Source organism: Lithobates pipiens, unplaced genomic scaffold (genome assembly GCF_037356315.1).
Source record: "Lithobates pipiens isolate NorthernLeopardFrog02 unplaced genomic scaffold, aLitPip1_a1.2 Scaffold_19, whole genome shotgun sequence".
NCBI classification, from domain to species: Eukaryota; Metazoa; Chordata; class Amphibia; order Anura; family Ranidae; genus Lithobates; species Lithobates pipiens.
Window position 1 is genome coordinate 362166940 of NW_027507764.1, and position 16123 is coordinate 362183062.

The 16123-nt window shown below is 41.8% G+C and overlaps 1 protein-coding gene across 9 annotated transcripts in view; it reads right to left on the reverse strand.

Moving 5' to 3' along the window:
- The window catches only part of KIF13A (kinesin family member 13A), a 292610-nt gene that overhangs the window by 129426 nt on the left and 147061 nt on the right, over window positions 1-16123 (reverse strand). For all 9 annotated transcript variants that reach the window (XM_077492249.1, XM_077492248.1, XM_077492247.1 and 6 more), the window contains exon 4: window positions 3300-3360. In XM_077492249.1, coding sequence (XP_077348375.1) covers window positions 3300-3360 — 61 coding nt within the window. The remainder of the gene's footprint in view (window positions 1-3299; window positions 3361-16123) is intronic.

Sequence of the window (16123 nt, forward strand, 5' to 3'; positions counted from 1 at the left end):
ACAGAATACAGTGTCAACATTGTTCACATGGCCTTTTAATTAAGAAAAAGAAGTGTATTTGCCCCCGGGCTCACAAGAAAATGGGGCCAACTAAAAGAGTCTTATTGGTGAAGGATCCTGACTGGTCATAGTCTAGATCTTAGCCCGTTGAATAAGTGACCACTAAATATAAAGAGTAGTGTCTTCTTCATTTTCGCAATTCCTATAAAGCTGTTCAAGAACAGAACACTTTATAGCCCAACTGCCACCTCAATTTTTCTTTTCAAATTTTTGATTGCCAATGGGAAAGAGTTAGAACCTGAAGGTTTTAAATACCATTTGTGTCCCCACTGAGGACATTTTTCAGTTAGATTTTAAATGCTGTTTGAGGAAAGAGAGATATCTTTCTGTTCTGTCTGACACCCATCACCTAAGTCGGAGATAGGGGAAATATCCTCATTAGGACATGGACAGTGATAAAGTCCTCAATTATACAACCAGCAGACACACCTTTCTCCAAGATGCAAAATAATATTTTTAAATAGCAAGCAGGAACAGATTCCTTTTGATATGTTTTGCAGCAGGCACAGCTCTTTCTCAAAGAAATCTAGTACAACTAAATGCTTTAGTGGAGACAAGCTGACCCAGTACCTAAGACGTGATTGTAGAGTATGGAGCCTGATTTCACCCAAAAAGCATGTGAAATATTTGACAATATTTGCAATAAAGTTCTGATAAAGGTTTTGAGCCTTCCTCATGATACATAAAAAATGCTTTTATTGCTGACTATGTTACCATTGAAGGAATTTCCCCTCACTTTCTGTTCTGCCTGACACCTGTCAGACAGAAGTCAAGAGATTTTCCTTCACGTTCCATTTTCACACATAAGGCAGGAATTAAGAAGAAATCTCTCAAATGGGTTCACAGACATAAACAAAATCCTGAAAGGGGTCCTTTCTACACATCGCCCACTACCCAGTAGAAAAAATAACTGTTGGAACCCGATGACTGGCCTGATATTTGGCAGTCAACAAAGTCTTCCACTGTCAAATTTCTAGCTCTGGAACCCAAGTATAAAGTCCTCACTAGGTAGAACCTTGCTCTGGCTAGGACTGCTAAAATACTCCCATCTTATTCTCCATACTGTTTTTTGGGCTGTGTGGAGGCAGGAACCCAATTGCATATTTGGTGGACTTGTCCTATAGTCATATTGGATTGAAATGTCCTGGATGCTATCTATACTTTTTAGTGTGTCCCTTAGTCCTGATCCTACCCCTAGCTCTTCTGAATAAACCTCCTCCTGATTTAACTTCCTTGCAATTCAAACTTTTCCTACATTTTACCACCCAAACAATGTATCCTGGAAACCAAAAAATAGGGTAACGCAATTCATGGTTCATAGCAAGATTGAGGCCACGCAGTTTGACCGCATATCGAAACATCTCAAAATCTGTCAGCCGTGGGTTGATAATTTCCTGCCCTTGAATTTTGATCAATCTCTGTTGGAACTTTACTATGCTTATCAGATGTGTGGGTCATAGTTTGGTTATGTGCTACCTTTCACCTAGGAGACCCTGGCCCATTCCTCTCTCTTCCCCTTCTCTTCCTATACATTCTTCTCTTATTGTATTTTGCATTGATATACATCAGCCTACACTATATGTGTTCTAACTTGGAGGTCTTAAGCGTAGTTCTCCCCATGATATGGGGTTACCCACTTTTAATACTTGATTTCTTATATGCTGCCCCAATTGTTAAAACTCTTGTTGCTGACCACTCGATAAGTCTCATTTGTTAGCATTTTACTTGCTATGAGAGTGTATAGCCATGTCATTTCAGTTGCAAATGTATGTTGATTGCACACTGTCTCGTATTTATCTTTGCTTCAATAAAAATATTGAAAAAAAAAAGCTGCTTGGCTGCAATCATACATCTTAGATAAAACAATGAGGAGTAAATATCCTCCCTTCAAAAACTCAACAATCTTACACCATATTAATTGTATTAGGGTTGCACCTATACCGATATCGGTGCCAATACTAAGCATTTGCACAAGTATCAGTACTCATGCAAATGTACCCATACTTAAAACCGATACCTGCTGGATCGGTTCTTTCAGCTGTCAGCAGGATTCTCCCGCTGACATCTGAAATATACACAAAAGAATGCAGCAATTATTGTTTGTTAAGGAGCGGGGCCGCCGCATCCTTAACAACTGATGACTCATTCATCTGTCAGCAGGGGTTTCCTACTGACAGATCAATGCAAAAAAAAACAAGGACAGCTGCCGCTAGCCATCAGTGGTACAGGAGCGTTCAATAACTCATGTTGATGGTAAGGTGCACTTCACTGCTAGGTCAAATAGATGGATGTCTCAGCCCCTGGATCTCTTGAGGGGTCTTGACCTGTGACAGCCAGGGAGACCAAAAGGAGACACGCTCATGGGCTGGAGGAGACCCGCACAGACTTGGAGGGGACATCAGATGCTGGCGGAAGTGCTCCGCAAAAGATACACACAGTGAGGGCACCGAAAAGCTGGAGACCATGCAGCACAAAAAAAAAGACGTTAGACACAGGATAACTATAATCCAAACTGAGAGGATGCCGACTCGGTCGGACTACATGACCATGTGACCTAAAAAAGGGTTAAACCCTGAAAAATGTAGTCCGTTATATCTGCTTTGGAATTCATGGATGTATCCTTGTTTTTACTACTTTGGAACAGCGCTCCCCTTTTTTTGTGTTTTAGTCCCTTTTCATTGGTCTTATGAGTTGGGGGAACAGCTGGCAGTGTTTTATTGACTGCAGGAGGAGTGGGACATGGGACTGGAGGAGGAGGATGTAGGATGACAGCATGGATCTCCTATATGTGGGGCTAGCAGTGCTGAGTCTTGGTCTCATCCAGGTAGTAATATCACACAGAGTGCTGATAAATGGAGACCCCCCCTCCTTGTTCCTCATCTTGATCTCCCTAAATGCCGAAAATAGGTAACGGTAATTGGTATCGGTGTGTATTGGTATCGGTACTCATTGCTAAAAAAGTGGTATTGGTCCATCCCTAATTGGTAAACCCCTAAAAATACTGGGATTGTAGTTCACTTTTAAGAAACTGGAGATACACTTTTAGAATACAAAATGCATCTTAGATTTATAACTAACTATCTAATTTTCCCAGGTCATTATGTGTTTTAAAACACAGTACGCAGAAAGTTAAGGATTTCTACAACAATAACAACAATAATTACATTTCTGACTTTTTATAACATGTTCTCTCTCTTTTATTTTATTTTTTTAAAGAAAGATCACATGAGTAGGCTTACCTGCATATTTTGAAGTGTTTGTCTCATCCATCGACCAAAAACAGTAATCGAATGCAAAAACCTACAGATAAAAAGAACAATATAATTTTACGGTATTTTATTTTTTTACATTTATATATTACAGATGTCATTATTACATTTATTGCATAGATTACATTTTGGTGTTTTTCACATGACGAGGAGATTGTGAAAGACAAACAAAGGCCCCCATTAAAGTGGGGTACCCCCTAAAAAAAAAAAATTAAAAGTCAGCAGCTACAAATACTGCAGCTGCTGGCTTTTAATAATCGGACACTTACCTGTCCCGGGTTCCAGCGATGCGGGGGAACGAAGCCCCCCCCTCGCTCCCCGCTCCGCTCGCGGCGCCGTCATGCATACTGTGGGCACCCGGCTGTGGCTTCACAGCCGGGCACCCACTGCGCATGCGCGAGCGGCGCAGGGCGCCGTGATACGCCGTACAGTCACCTGGGACACGTGACAGGTCCCAGGTGAATGTGCGGCGCGAGGGGAAGTGATGTCACCAGCCCGGGCAATGAAGAAGGCAGACTACGAGGGACCCCCTAGCAACCGGTATTTAGAGGTGAGTAAAAATATTTTTTTTTGCCAATTATTTTTTTTTTTTTTTTTTTAAGAATTTTAAGTAGTTTTATTTTTTGGGGGGCAACTCCACTTTAAGTTCCTCTTTAATATATGTAAACCATTAACACAATTACTTGAGATGGCATTATTCCAAAGTACAGGCATTTGTATGACACCTAAAACAAACATTGTGTAAGGGAAACACTGTTGTTCATCATATCCAATCAAATGTTTGCTAATTTAATAATCTATGCTATAAAAGCTGAACACCATTAAAAACATATTTGTTCGATATGAAGATGTTGCCTTACTAAACTGTAGCGATTAAAGTTAAAAAGCAGTTCTAAAGGATTTTGTTACTTTTCTGTACAGTGACAATACAATACAAAAGGATTAAGAGGACCCTGCTCATAAGAGCTTACAATCTAATAGGGTGAGGCAAGTGGTACAAAAGGTAATAAATGTGAGGAATGAACCAATGGAAGAATTAAAATGTTGATTGTTAAGTGGAGGCGATATAGGCTACCCTGAAGAGATGAGTTTTCATGGATGGCCTAAATGTGGACAGAGTAGGAGAAAGCTGGAAAAATTGAGGTATAGAGTTGCAGAGAATTGGAGAGGCTCTGGAGAAGTCCTGAAGACGAGCATGGGAGGAGGAGACAAGTGAGCTAGAGAGTAGGAGGTCTTCAGAGGAGCAGAGAGGATGGTTTGGGTGATATTTTGAAACAAGATTGGCAATGTAGCTGGGGCAGAGTTCTGAATGGCTTTGTATGTTCTGGTTAGTATTTTATATTTAATTTGCTGGGCAATCAGCAGCCAGTGGAGGAATTGTACTGTATATCCCCTTGGATAATGTAAAATAGCATGTCAAAACTCTGGAATCCCTCTACTCACACTACTGGTGTTTATTCAATAGTTATGGTTAGTAGTCCTTTTTTACTTTTACTGTATATTGCCAAGCCTAAAAGGAAGAAAAAATATTCCTATTTTGTGAATGAGCAGTGGCAGTTAACAAAAAAATCTCATAATATGACTAGCGACATGCCATGACAGAGTCACACAAATATTCCATTGTTCAAGGACTGGGAAATCACAGGGCCAGACGATGAGAAGCTTTAACAAAGAACAAATGTAGAAGTCATGGCAGATTATTTACTGGGTTTAGAGTATATCTATCAATGCCAAGGCAATCAACTACAATACAAGTAAAGGCTACAATAAAATCTGTATAAAAAGGAATAGGAATAACCTGCAGATTGAATTGAATGCCATTTGCTTGATCCCCAGACTAAAGCTATATTCCAAAAACAAGGTAACACAAATGGCGATGAGCAAAGCATTATAATATAAAGTATCTAATAAGATTAGCATTACTATGCATTACGTTCCTTGCTTTGTGATATAAACCCATATGGTGCACGGCGAGAGGTATTTGTGCATAAAATTACAAGTTTTCCTTTTCTCTTGTGTTTATTTTTGTCTCTTTTGTAAAGTGTTTTGAGATAGTATCTTTAAAGGCACGAAGTAAAATAAAGTTTGCTATTATTATAAAGCATTATAATGAAAAAGTAATTTCTTTAAGACTAACACGGTCTACATATTTCAGCCATGTTATTAAAGCGGAGTTTCACCCAAAAGTGGAACTTCTGCTTATCTGATTCCTCCCTCCCTCAGGTGCCACACTTGACACCTTTCGGGGGCGGGGGTTAGCGGGTACCTGTTTTTGACAGGTACCCTGTCCACACTTCCATTGTACCTCACCGCAGGGAGTTATGCCACAAGTTTGGGCCCCTCCTCCTACCTCCTTCTCCCTCTCTTGCTGCCAGGCCAGTAAGACAGCACAGCGCGCTTTGTGCATGCACAGTTAGGACCTAGCTATGAAGCCGCAAGGCTTCATTGCCGGGTTCCCTTACTGGCAATGGTGGTGGCAGCACCCGACAGCTGATTGAAACATCGAACGGGGTGCCAACATCACTGGATTCCAGGGATTCTATAAATACAATAAAACCTTGTAAAGAAGCTTACATTTGAAAGAAGATTTCCCCTCCAAGACCCCTTCCACATGGGACAGGCTCCGCTAGGAGTCGGCTTGCTCAGCAAGGAATCTGTCTGCTGATCCTCGCTGAGCAGGCGTATTGCTGCTTATGCAGAGCAGACACACACTGCTCTAGTCAATGGGCAGTTAGATGTACATGGACCGCCGGTCTATTTACACCTGAGTACCACCTGACCCGACCCACAAGATGAAAGAGGAACGATCCCCATCCATCTGTTTTTAGTTAATCGGATTGGAAGTCGGCGGGTGCACACACACGCTCATTTACACTCGCCACTCCACTGATGAGACTGGAGGGGCGATCGGGTCTGCCTGAAAAACTGAAAGGCAGACCTGATTGGTTTGCTCATGTGAAGGGGGGCTAATACTTAGCTAGGGACAACCCAAAATTTGGGTTTTCCTTTTACTTTCGCTTTTAATGAGAATGGGGGGAAAAGGGGGCTAGCCTTATTTAGGCCCCCCTGTGCCTTATGAGGCCGTTGCCTCAGCATTCTAGGCCAAGTTAAAGGATTTTTTAATAGGAGTTTTTACATTGGTCAGTTTGGGTCATGTGATAAGGAATGTCCTGGAAGGTCAGAAGGTCGAGTTATGATTGTTTATTAAAGTCAAATGACCATTAGAAAACTCTAGAAGCAGGTTTTCATGCCTATATAAGGGGCCAGTCGCCAGAGAAGAAGACATCACAAGGTGCTCCCCCCCCCCCATTGCGGCCAGTTTATTTAGTGGATACCTTTAGATTGATTTAGCTAAAGGGCATATGAAAGGAAATGTTAAACTGAAGGTTGAGTTAGTTCGGGGCACAGTGGCTGAGCTGAGAGTTGTTTAATTTATCAGTATTGGCTGATGAGTTTAGTTGATTCAATTAATTCTATGATATAATTAAATAGTTGTTTGAAAACCAATAAACCGGGCCGTGGCTCAATTTGATCCAATGTTGGTGTCTTGCTCATACTTTATTATATCGTTTGATGGTCTGCCTGTTGCCTACGGTCCCATGGAAAACAGGACAAATAGAGAGGGTGAATCTCCTTAACTAGAACACAGACAGAAATAGAAACCTGACAGATGTTCTAATCCCTCTCCACTTTGTTCAAAACGTAAACACATTTACACGTTTCCCCTTAAACCACTCAAGTGTTGCTTTAGCAGTGTTCTTGGGGTCATTGTCCTGCTGGAAGGTGAACCTCCATCCTAGCCTCAAATCACACACAGTGTGGTACAGGTTTTACTCAAGAATATCCCTGTACCATCCATCTTTCCCTCAACTCTGACCAGTTTCCCAGTCCTGACTGCTGAAAAACATGGTGTTCTTTGGGTGATGTGATGTGTTGGGTTTGCACCAGATTTTTTTTCTTTGATGGCCAAAAAGTTCAATTTTAGTCTCAGCAGACCAGAGCACCTTCCTACATACATTTTGGGAGTCTCCCACATGCCTTCTCGCAACCATAAAGCCCAACTCTATGGAGCATATGGATTATTGTCATCCGATGTACACATTCTCCAGTCTCTGCTGTGGAACTCTGCAGCTCCTACGGGGTTGACTTAGGTCTCTGTGCTGCCTCTCTGATTAATGCCCTCCTTGCTCGGTCTGTGAGTTTTGGTGGGCGGCCCTCTCCTGGCAGGTTTGCTGTTGTGCCATGTTCTTTCCATTTGGTTATGATAGATGTGATGGTGCTCCTAGGGATCATCAAAGATTTGGATATTTTTTAATAACCTAACCCTGACTTGTACTTCTCAACAACATTGTCCCTTACTTGTTTGGAGAGTTCCTTGGTCTTCATGGCAGTTTGGTTAGTGGTGCCTGTTGCTTAGGTGTTGCAACCTCTGGGGCCATTCAAAAAGGTGTGTATATGTAATGACAGATCATGTGACACTTAGATTGCACACAGGTGGACACCATTTCACTAATTATGTGACTTCTGAAGGGGGTGAATAAATATGCACATGGCAATTATCAGTTTTAAATTTCTGAAAAATAGTTTTATGTATATATTTTTCTAATTTTAGTTCACCAACTTAGACTATTGTGTTCTGATCCATCGCATATAATTCAGATTTTAAAAAAATGTAACTAAAGGCTGTAATGTAACAAAATAGGTAAAAAGCCAAGGGGTGAATACTTTTTCAAGGCACTGTATCTCTGCAGCACTCCACCAATCAGACCTGTATGGTAGAGTGGCCAGACGGAAGCCACTCCTCAGTAAAAGGCAAATCAAAGCCCACCCAGAGTTTGCCAAAAGGCACTGGAAGGACTCTCAGACCATGAGAAACAAAATTCTCTGATCTGACGAAACAAAGATTGAACTCTTTGGCTGGAATGGCAAGCATCATGTCTGGAGGAAACCAAGTACCACTCATTACCTGGCCAATACCATACCCACAGTGAAACATGTTGGCGGCAGCATCATGCTGTGGGGATGTTTTTCAGTGGCAGGAAATGGAAGACTAGTCAGGATCGAGGGAATGATGAATGCAGCAATGTACAGAGACATCCTTGATGAAAACCTGCTCCTGGGTGCTCTGGACCTTAGACTGTGGCGAAGGCTCATCTTTCAACAGGATAACAAACCTAAGCAAACAGCCAAGATAACAAAGGAGTAGCTACGGGACAACTCTGTGAATGCCCTTGAGTAGCCCAGCCGGATCCCAGACTTGAACCCGATTAAACATCTCTGGAGGGATCTGAAATTGGATGTGCACCGATGCTCCTCATCCAATCTGATGGGGCTTGAGAGGTCCTGCAAAGAAGAATGGGAGAAACTGCCCAAAAATAGGTGTGCTAAGCTTATAGCCTGATATTTAAAAAGCCTCGAGGCTGTAATTGGTGCCAAAGGTGCTTCAACAAAGTATTGAGCAAAGGCTGTGAATACTTATGTACATGTGATTTTTATTGTTTTTTATTTATAATAAATTTGCAAAGATTTCAAAGTTCTTTCACCTTGTCATTATGGGGTATTGTTTGTAGAATTTTGAGGAAAATATCAAATGTATTTATTTATTATTGGGAAAAGGCTATAACATATACACAAATTATATATATATATATATATATATATATATATATATACGTATACATATACATATATATATATATATATATACATATATACACATATATACACATATATACACATATATAAATATATACATACACACACTGTATATACATACACAAATGTTTTGTCTTACAATTCTATTTCAAATGGAGTGGATTGTTTTACAAGGCAAAAATTCCCATATACAGTACTTTAAAAAGAATGTTTTATTTCTCTCAGCCTCCTCCAAATTCCTTTGATTTGTTGCTATGATCTGACTTCATGTTACGATTGTTTTCCATGGGCCAACTGAATGTAGGTGCATAGCTACCCTCTCTTGCTCCCTTCTGAGATGGACTAGGGACTATGGGATTTGTAATATGTATAGAGCAGTTCACACGATTGCAAAATGCACTGCTCATTCCAAACAGATGGAGATGAAGGGGAAAATGGAGAGATTCAGGAGCTCACGCAGGACATGACAAAGAGGCAGAAAAACACAGTAAGAATCATGTCCATGATAAATAAATTGCAGGGCCATTAAAGCGGTTGTAAACCCAAAGAAAAAAAAAACCCTGTAAGACAAAGGCATAATGAGCTAGTATACATCGCATACTAATTAATTATGAAATACTTACCTTAGATCGACGCTGTTGCAGCGGTCCCCGTATACCACTGTGACCGGCGACATGTCTACCAAAGTTATTTCCAGGTTCGCGGGCTCCTACGCTATGACTGGCCGGAGCCGCGATGAGGTCAATCCCACGTACGCACGTGGGAGCAGCCTGTTATGTCGCGGCTGCTGAAGAAACGGCACGAGCGAGCAGTTCAGTGCGCATGCGCCAATGACATCGGCACAAGCGTATATGGTAAATATCTCCTAAACCGTGTAGGTTTAGGAGATATTTCAGTACCTACAGGTAAGCCTTATTATAGGCTTACCTGTAGGTACAAGTGGTGTAAAAAGGTTTACAACTACTTTAAGTAGTGAATATGTAGAGATTATTATTTTTTTTTAAATAAAGATACGCGCACCTACACAGGTTGAACTTGATGGACTATTGTCTTTATTCAACCTTACCTACTATGTAACTATGATATCATTTTGTGTTAACTTCTACCAGCAGACACTCTACGCTATCCAGGAGCAACACTCCACTCCAGACTGAATGACGCCAGTGTCATTCAACCACTTCATGTAAATTCAAGTTGTGAGTGACCAGTCTATAGGTGCATCATCACACATCCTGAGCACACAATAAAACGATTCCAAGAATGGCGCTCAGTGAGAGCGCTGTTCCATCCAATAATGAAGACCAATGACAGTGGGGAAAAAGAAGAGAGAACCCAGCTTGTCATATTACTGGCTGAAACTCTCCTGGAATTCAGATATGCATACTGAAACTTTTCTTTGATATGAAGCTGTTGGGTGCATGCAAAAAGCAAGGCTTGAGCTTTGATTGCTGACAAGCAGCATTTTGATAATTTCCTGGAAACTCTGTTGATGAGATGAGTTCCTGGGTCTGCACATCTGTTGTGGTCACTATGAGGGGCTCCCACTCTCCCTGCTAAGTTGTTTATTGTATATTATGGTGAATACAAAACAAATTCCTGGATCAGAGATACACAAGTATAACTGACTTCCCCAGAAAAAAAAAGTAATTACTTTAATCACTTTAAATCAAAGTAGAATTCCAACTAAATCTCTGCATTGAATAGGATAAAGGTTTAGAAGCACTGTAACATTTTTCTTGCAGTCCGTGATCACATCAGGGAAGATGGCTTCTCACTACCTGTCAATGAGAGAAAACCTATTCAATGAGGAAAGCAATAAAAATGGAAAATTGAATCAAATACTTCACACAATTTTCCTTTCCCGGCGCCAAACCATGGCAGCATACTAGTGATAGGCTCTGCCTCTCTTCCACTTCCTCAGGACCAGTGAATAGCATAAATTAAAGGCCTAATTAGGCCCCAACCCAATCTTTGTAATTAGCTACATACCAAAACGTGCAAGGGTGGGTTTGTATGCTGCCATGGTTTGGCGTCAGGAAAGGAAAATTACGGTAAATATTTGATACAATTTTCCATTTTACTGATGCCACCATGGCAGCATACTAGCGATAAATAACTAGCTGACATGGTGTGTTCTACTTGTCGAATCAGTTTTTCAACTAAAATGGGACAGAAGATGGAACAGTCATTCCTCCGCAGTCTGCAAATGGCAAGACCTCCATATCTACTCCGTACCACTTGAAAAGGTATCCTGGGGCGACCATGATACTTCCCTGCAGATGAATTCCATGGATGCCTTCAAATGGGCAGCCCATGAGACTGAAACCGCTCTGGGAGAGTATGTATCCACTCCTGAAAGAGGTTCACGACCCCTCGCCCTATATGCACGACCAAACCTACTAAGTCCAGGAGGTAACCTCTTTTCCCTGATGAATTCTAGCTGGAAATATGAAAGGCTTATTACATGATTTGAAAAAGGGTAATTGTGGATAGAGACTTCAAGTTCTGTACACATCCAATTTGTGTGACCCTCCTGAGTGATCTTCTGGGAAGTTAGGCAATGCCCAGAAAACTGTTAGATGGAGGGCTATCTCTACCCTTGATACAAGATGATTTACTGGACACAAGTTTACTCCTTCTGGAAAGAAAATAATATATCTTTTACTAAAGCTCTCAGAGCTTGAATTTCAGAAATCCTTCTGCTTGAAGATCTTGCAATAGATACTGCCTAGTAGATAATGTCACAAACTGAACACTGTTCTGTTGGAGAAAATGGTCAAACCGATTTGAAATCCAGCAACACCAATACATTGCACTGGGAAAGATCTTCCTTCGTGGTGGTCGAAACCTCCGGTCTTCAAAATTTGTGCAAACAAAAGGATTTCTGGCAAATTTACTGTCAATTGTTACTGTCAAGCTATCCGAAACTTGCAATCTCAAGGAATATAGGCTAAGGCTGACATCTAATCTGGTCTACAAGAAGTCCAAAACAGCTGTGGTGGTTGAAACCTCCGGTCTTCAAAATTTGTGCAAACAAAAGGATTTCTGGCAAATTTACTGTCAATTGTTACTGTCAAGCTATCCGACACTTGCAATCTCAAGGAATATAGGCTAAGGCTCAGGTCTAATCTGGTCTACAAGAAGTCCAAAACAGCTGTCACCGGAGGTGCAGTAGTGTCAATATCTCACCCTGCTGAGAAATAATGCAAACTTGTTCCAGATTTTGGCATAGATGTTGTTAGTAAAGTGCCTTCTCACACTCCACAAGGTAGAGATAATCCTGGAGCAGGCTAGGTTCTCAAGCTTCCCCTATCAGTCGTCCTGTTTGCAGCCATGTCCTGCATATGTGCAAAGGGGAATTGGCTTCTGTCTCATGAGATGACTGGGCACGAAAAATCAGGCCCTCATTGTCAAAATGGATGCATGGATATGAGCAACATGTTCACTCTGGACAGCCTCAAGAGGAATCTCATTACGAGAAATGTTGTTGGAAAATATATAGGCTAGATTGCAGATACATGGAGAAAAATCAAGGCATTTGTTCCCTCTACCTTGGGGTGTGGAACTGATTCAGACATCCACCTAAGTTTGAAATTGCCATGAGAAGCAATATAGTCTGTCTGTGGTTGGCCCCACCTGTGGACCAGCTCATAGAAGACCTTCAGTGTAGGGCCCACTTGTGCTCTGGAAAGTTTGCATGATGGTCAGTCTGTGTGTTCAAGTCCCCTAGGAGGTAAACTGCTGTTGGAATTTGCAGGTGATTTCCTTACCCCGAGAGCGTGGGGTTCACCTCTCTTAATAGCATATTGCCACAAGTTCCTCATTGGTGATGAATATGGGCAACTACTGCCATGTTTTTCAACTGCAGAGAGACTGATCTTCCCTTGATTCTGTGTAGTAAGGCGGAAGGTGCTAAAGAAGCTGCTTGGATTTCTAGAGTATTTAAGACTACTCCACTTGACTGGGAATCTCCCATTGGACTGAACCAACCGTTTCTCACAGTGTGCCTTCTAGGCTATCTTTGCCGAGATGAATAGTAATTCTCACAGTGTGCCTTCTAAGCTACCTTTGCCGAGATGAATAGTAATTGTGATCTAGTCTAATGGTTCTAGCGACTTAATCAGATTCTCCCTCTTCAGCTACCACTGTAACAAGGACCTTGTCAGTACGGATGGTGTGTGGTGTGTCTCACAGACCCCCTGAACACAGATGGAACAAACGACAGTGGATCTCTTATTGCAGCCATACTACTAATAGAGGATTTTGACTTGAATCCTGAACCTATTGATACTGTGAGATCTTTTGTTCATGACTATAAGTCTGATATCTATACCCACCTTAAATAACTATCTGGAAGGTTTAAGACAGGGATCCTCAAACTACGGCCCTCCAGCTGTTGCGGAACTACACATCCCATGAGGCATTGTAAAACTCTGACATTCAGAGACATGACTAGGCATGATGGGAATTGTCGTTTCTGAACAACTGGAGGGCCATAGTTTGAAGACCCCTGGTTTAAGACTATATATCCTCCCCGCCAGGTGGACCAATATTTGAACCGTCCATGTTTAATCTAAACCTTTTCAGGGGCCATCCTCTGACAGCGCCATCAGTTACTCTTGCTGCAATATTACCACCCTTGCTTGAATATGATGTCACTCCCCCCACTTGTGAATATAAATTCTCCTATATAATTACCCCTGATGAAAGGAATCTAAAACCTGAAAAGCGTTGGGTACCGCTAGAACTTACCCTGGATGTCGGACACCGGAAAGTACTACCGGACAATGGAGTGATAGTTACTCTATATATGTAGCATACAATTTATTGCAAGATAATATATCTTTGGGTTTTTTATTTTTATGGTAATCGTGTCTTTGTCAAATGTTATTAGTACAATAAATTCAGATCTTTTAATCAATTTTCAATGTCTGCGCCAATTTAAAGTCCCAATTTTTTGGGGGGGTACATTAAGGCACATTGGATATTTTGGAAGCTGCTTCTAGGGGCGCCAGGTGTTTTTTTTCCTGCCTCTAAACTTCCATGCATGTTAGCCTATGTGTCCATGCACACATAGGTTTTAAGCAGCTTTTAATGGAAGGGCTTTTAGAGGCAGAAAAAACCCCACCGCCAGTGCATCCAGAAGCAGGAGAGTTTTGGCAGAAAAAATGTTAAACACACCTAAACGCTTTATCATTAATTCATTTCAATGGTTAGAATAAATTATTATTAACACTCAAGCTCTTGACACCTGTAAACACACCTAAAAGTTTGTAAAAGCGCTAGACACAAGCATCAGGTGTTTTTTCTGCCATAACGCTGCTTGTAGGAGGAAAGGCTTAGGTTTACACTGACAGCGGGAATGAAATTGTGTGAGTTCAGCTGAACTCGCATGATTTCATTCCCGCATGTCAGTCCTGACTTGGGGGGAGATTTCAGAGACATCTATTCGGGGATCTGCACAGATGTCTATTGAAATCCCACCCCGAAGTCGCCAAAAGTAGTATAGAAACTACTTTTGGGAATCCGTGCGGCGCGGCAATGCGCCGTCGCACCAATTTGGACTGTTCCATTGCCAGAAATAGCCGCCGATTTGGCACGCAATTTGACATGTCAAATTGCATTGCCAAATCGCTGCAATGTGAACCAGGGCTTAAGGAGAGTTTGCAAAACATCAAGTGTGCATGAAGCCTAAATGTTGATGTACTTGCCTTGCAAAATTAGGAATTATGAGCTTACTTGGTTACTTGGTTCCCAGGCTGAAGAAAAATATTAGTTAGCATAATCTTATTCTGTCCCAGTATAGAATACTCAATATAAAATACATTCATTCATTTTGGCACAATCAACAAACCACGGCTTCTTATGCACACACCCTTTTTCTGAACATCATCTCTAGCCCTGATCTTGAGAGAAGTGTCAATGTGATCTAAAGCAGATTCAAAGTCCAAACGCAGCTAAAACTTTTGACCAGTGTCTATGATCCCCTTGAGGAGATTTTACCTAACTTCCTATCCCACCCGATAGCAGAAAAAGGTGGAGTGGTTGTAATTTTTACAGAAAAAAAGCATTCTGTTAGGCCCCTTTCACACTGAGGCATTTTTCAGGTGCTACAGTGCTAAAAATAGCGCCTGTATAGCGCCTGAAAAAAAAGCGGCCCCTTTCACTCCAGTGTGAAAGCTGGAGGTGCGCTAGCGGTAAAAAAAAAGTCCTGCTAACAGCATCTTTGGAGCAGTGAAGGAGCAGTGTATTTACAGCTCCTAAACCACTCCTACCCATTGAAATCAATGGGGCAGCGCAGCTATACCGCTGGCAAAGCGCCATTGCATCTGCGCTTTGCGGGCAGTTTTAACCCCTTTCGGCTGCTAGCGGGGGTTAAAATCGCCCCGCTAGCGGCCGAATACCGCCGCTAAAACAATGGTAAATTGGTGCTAAAAATAGCACCGCTTTACTGCCAACGCCGCTCCTGCCCCAGTGTGAAAGGGGCCTTACAGCCTGTGCCTCCACTCTAGAGATTTTCCATATCTTCCTGTCCCAAAAGAAGAAAAATCTCCCCAACAAGGCATAGCCAGCAAATAAAGGTGTGGCTCAGGTTCTAATTTTTTCATCTATTGAAGTTGATTTACTAAACCTGGAGAGCACAAAATATGGTGCAGCTCTGCATAGAAACCAATCAGCTGCTAATAAAAAAAGATCAGGTGGGCTTTGTACCTCAGAGACAGGCGGGAGATGCAATACGACGTATAGTTCAACTCCAACATATAGCCCAGACTCGCTCTCTGGAATCCATGCTTCTCTCCCTTGATATAAATAAGGCCTTTGACTCCTTATCCTGGCCCTATCTCATGTCTGTCCTACGGCATTATGGATTCGGGACTTCCTTTATGGCTTGGATGTCTGCCCTATATGATTCCCCTCGAGCAAAAGTTAAATATTATGGATTTGAATCCCCCATGTTTAATGTCAGCAGGGGAACCCGTCAGGGGTGTCCACTGTCTCCCCTTCTTTTTGTGTTGGCACTGGAACCTCTGGCGGAGGCAATAAGAGCTCATCCAGATATCAAGGGCATAGAAATAGCAGGTTGCCCCCACAAGATTTCCTTATTTGCAGACGACATTCTTCTTTCTGTCACCTCTCCT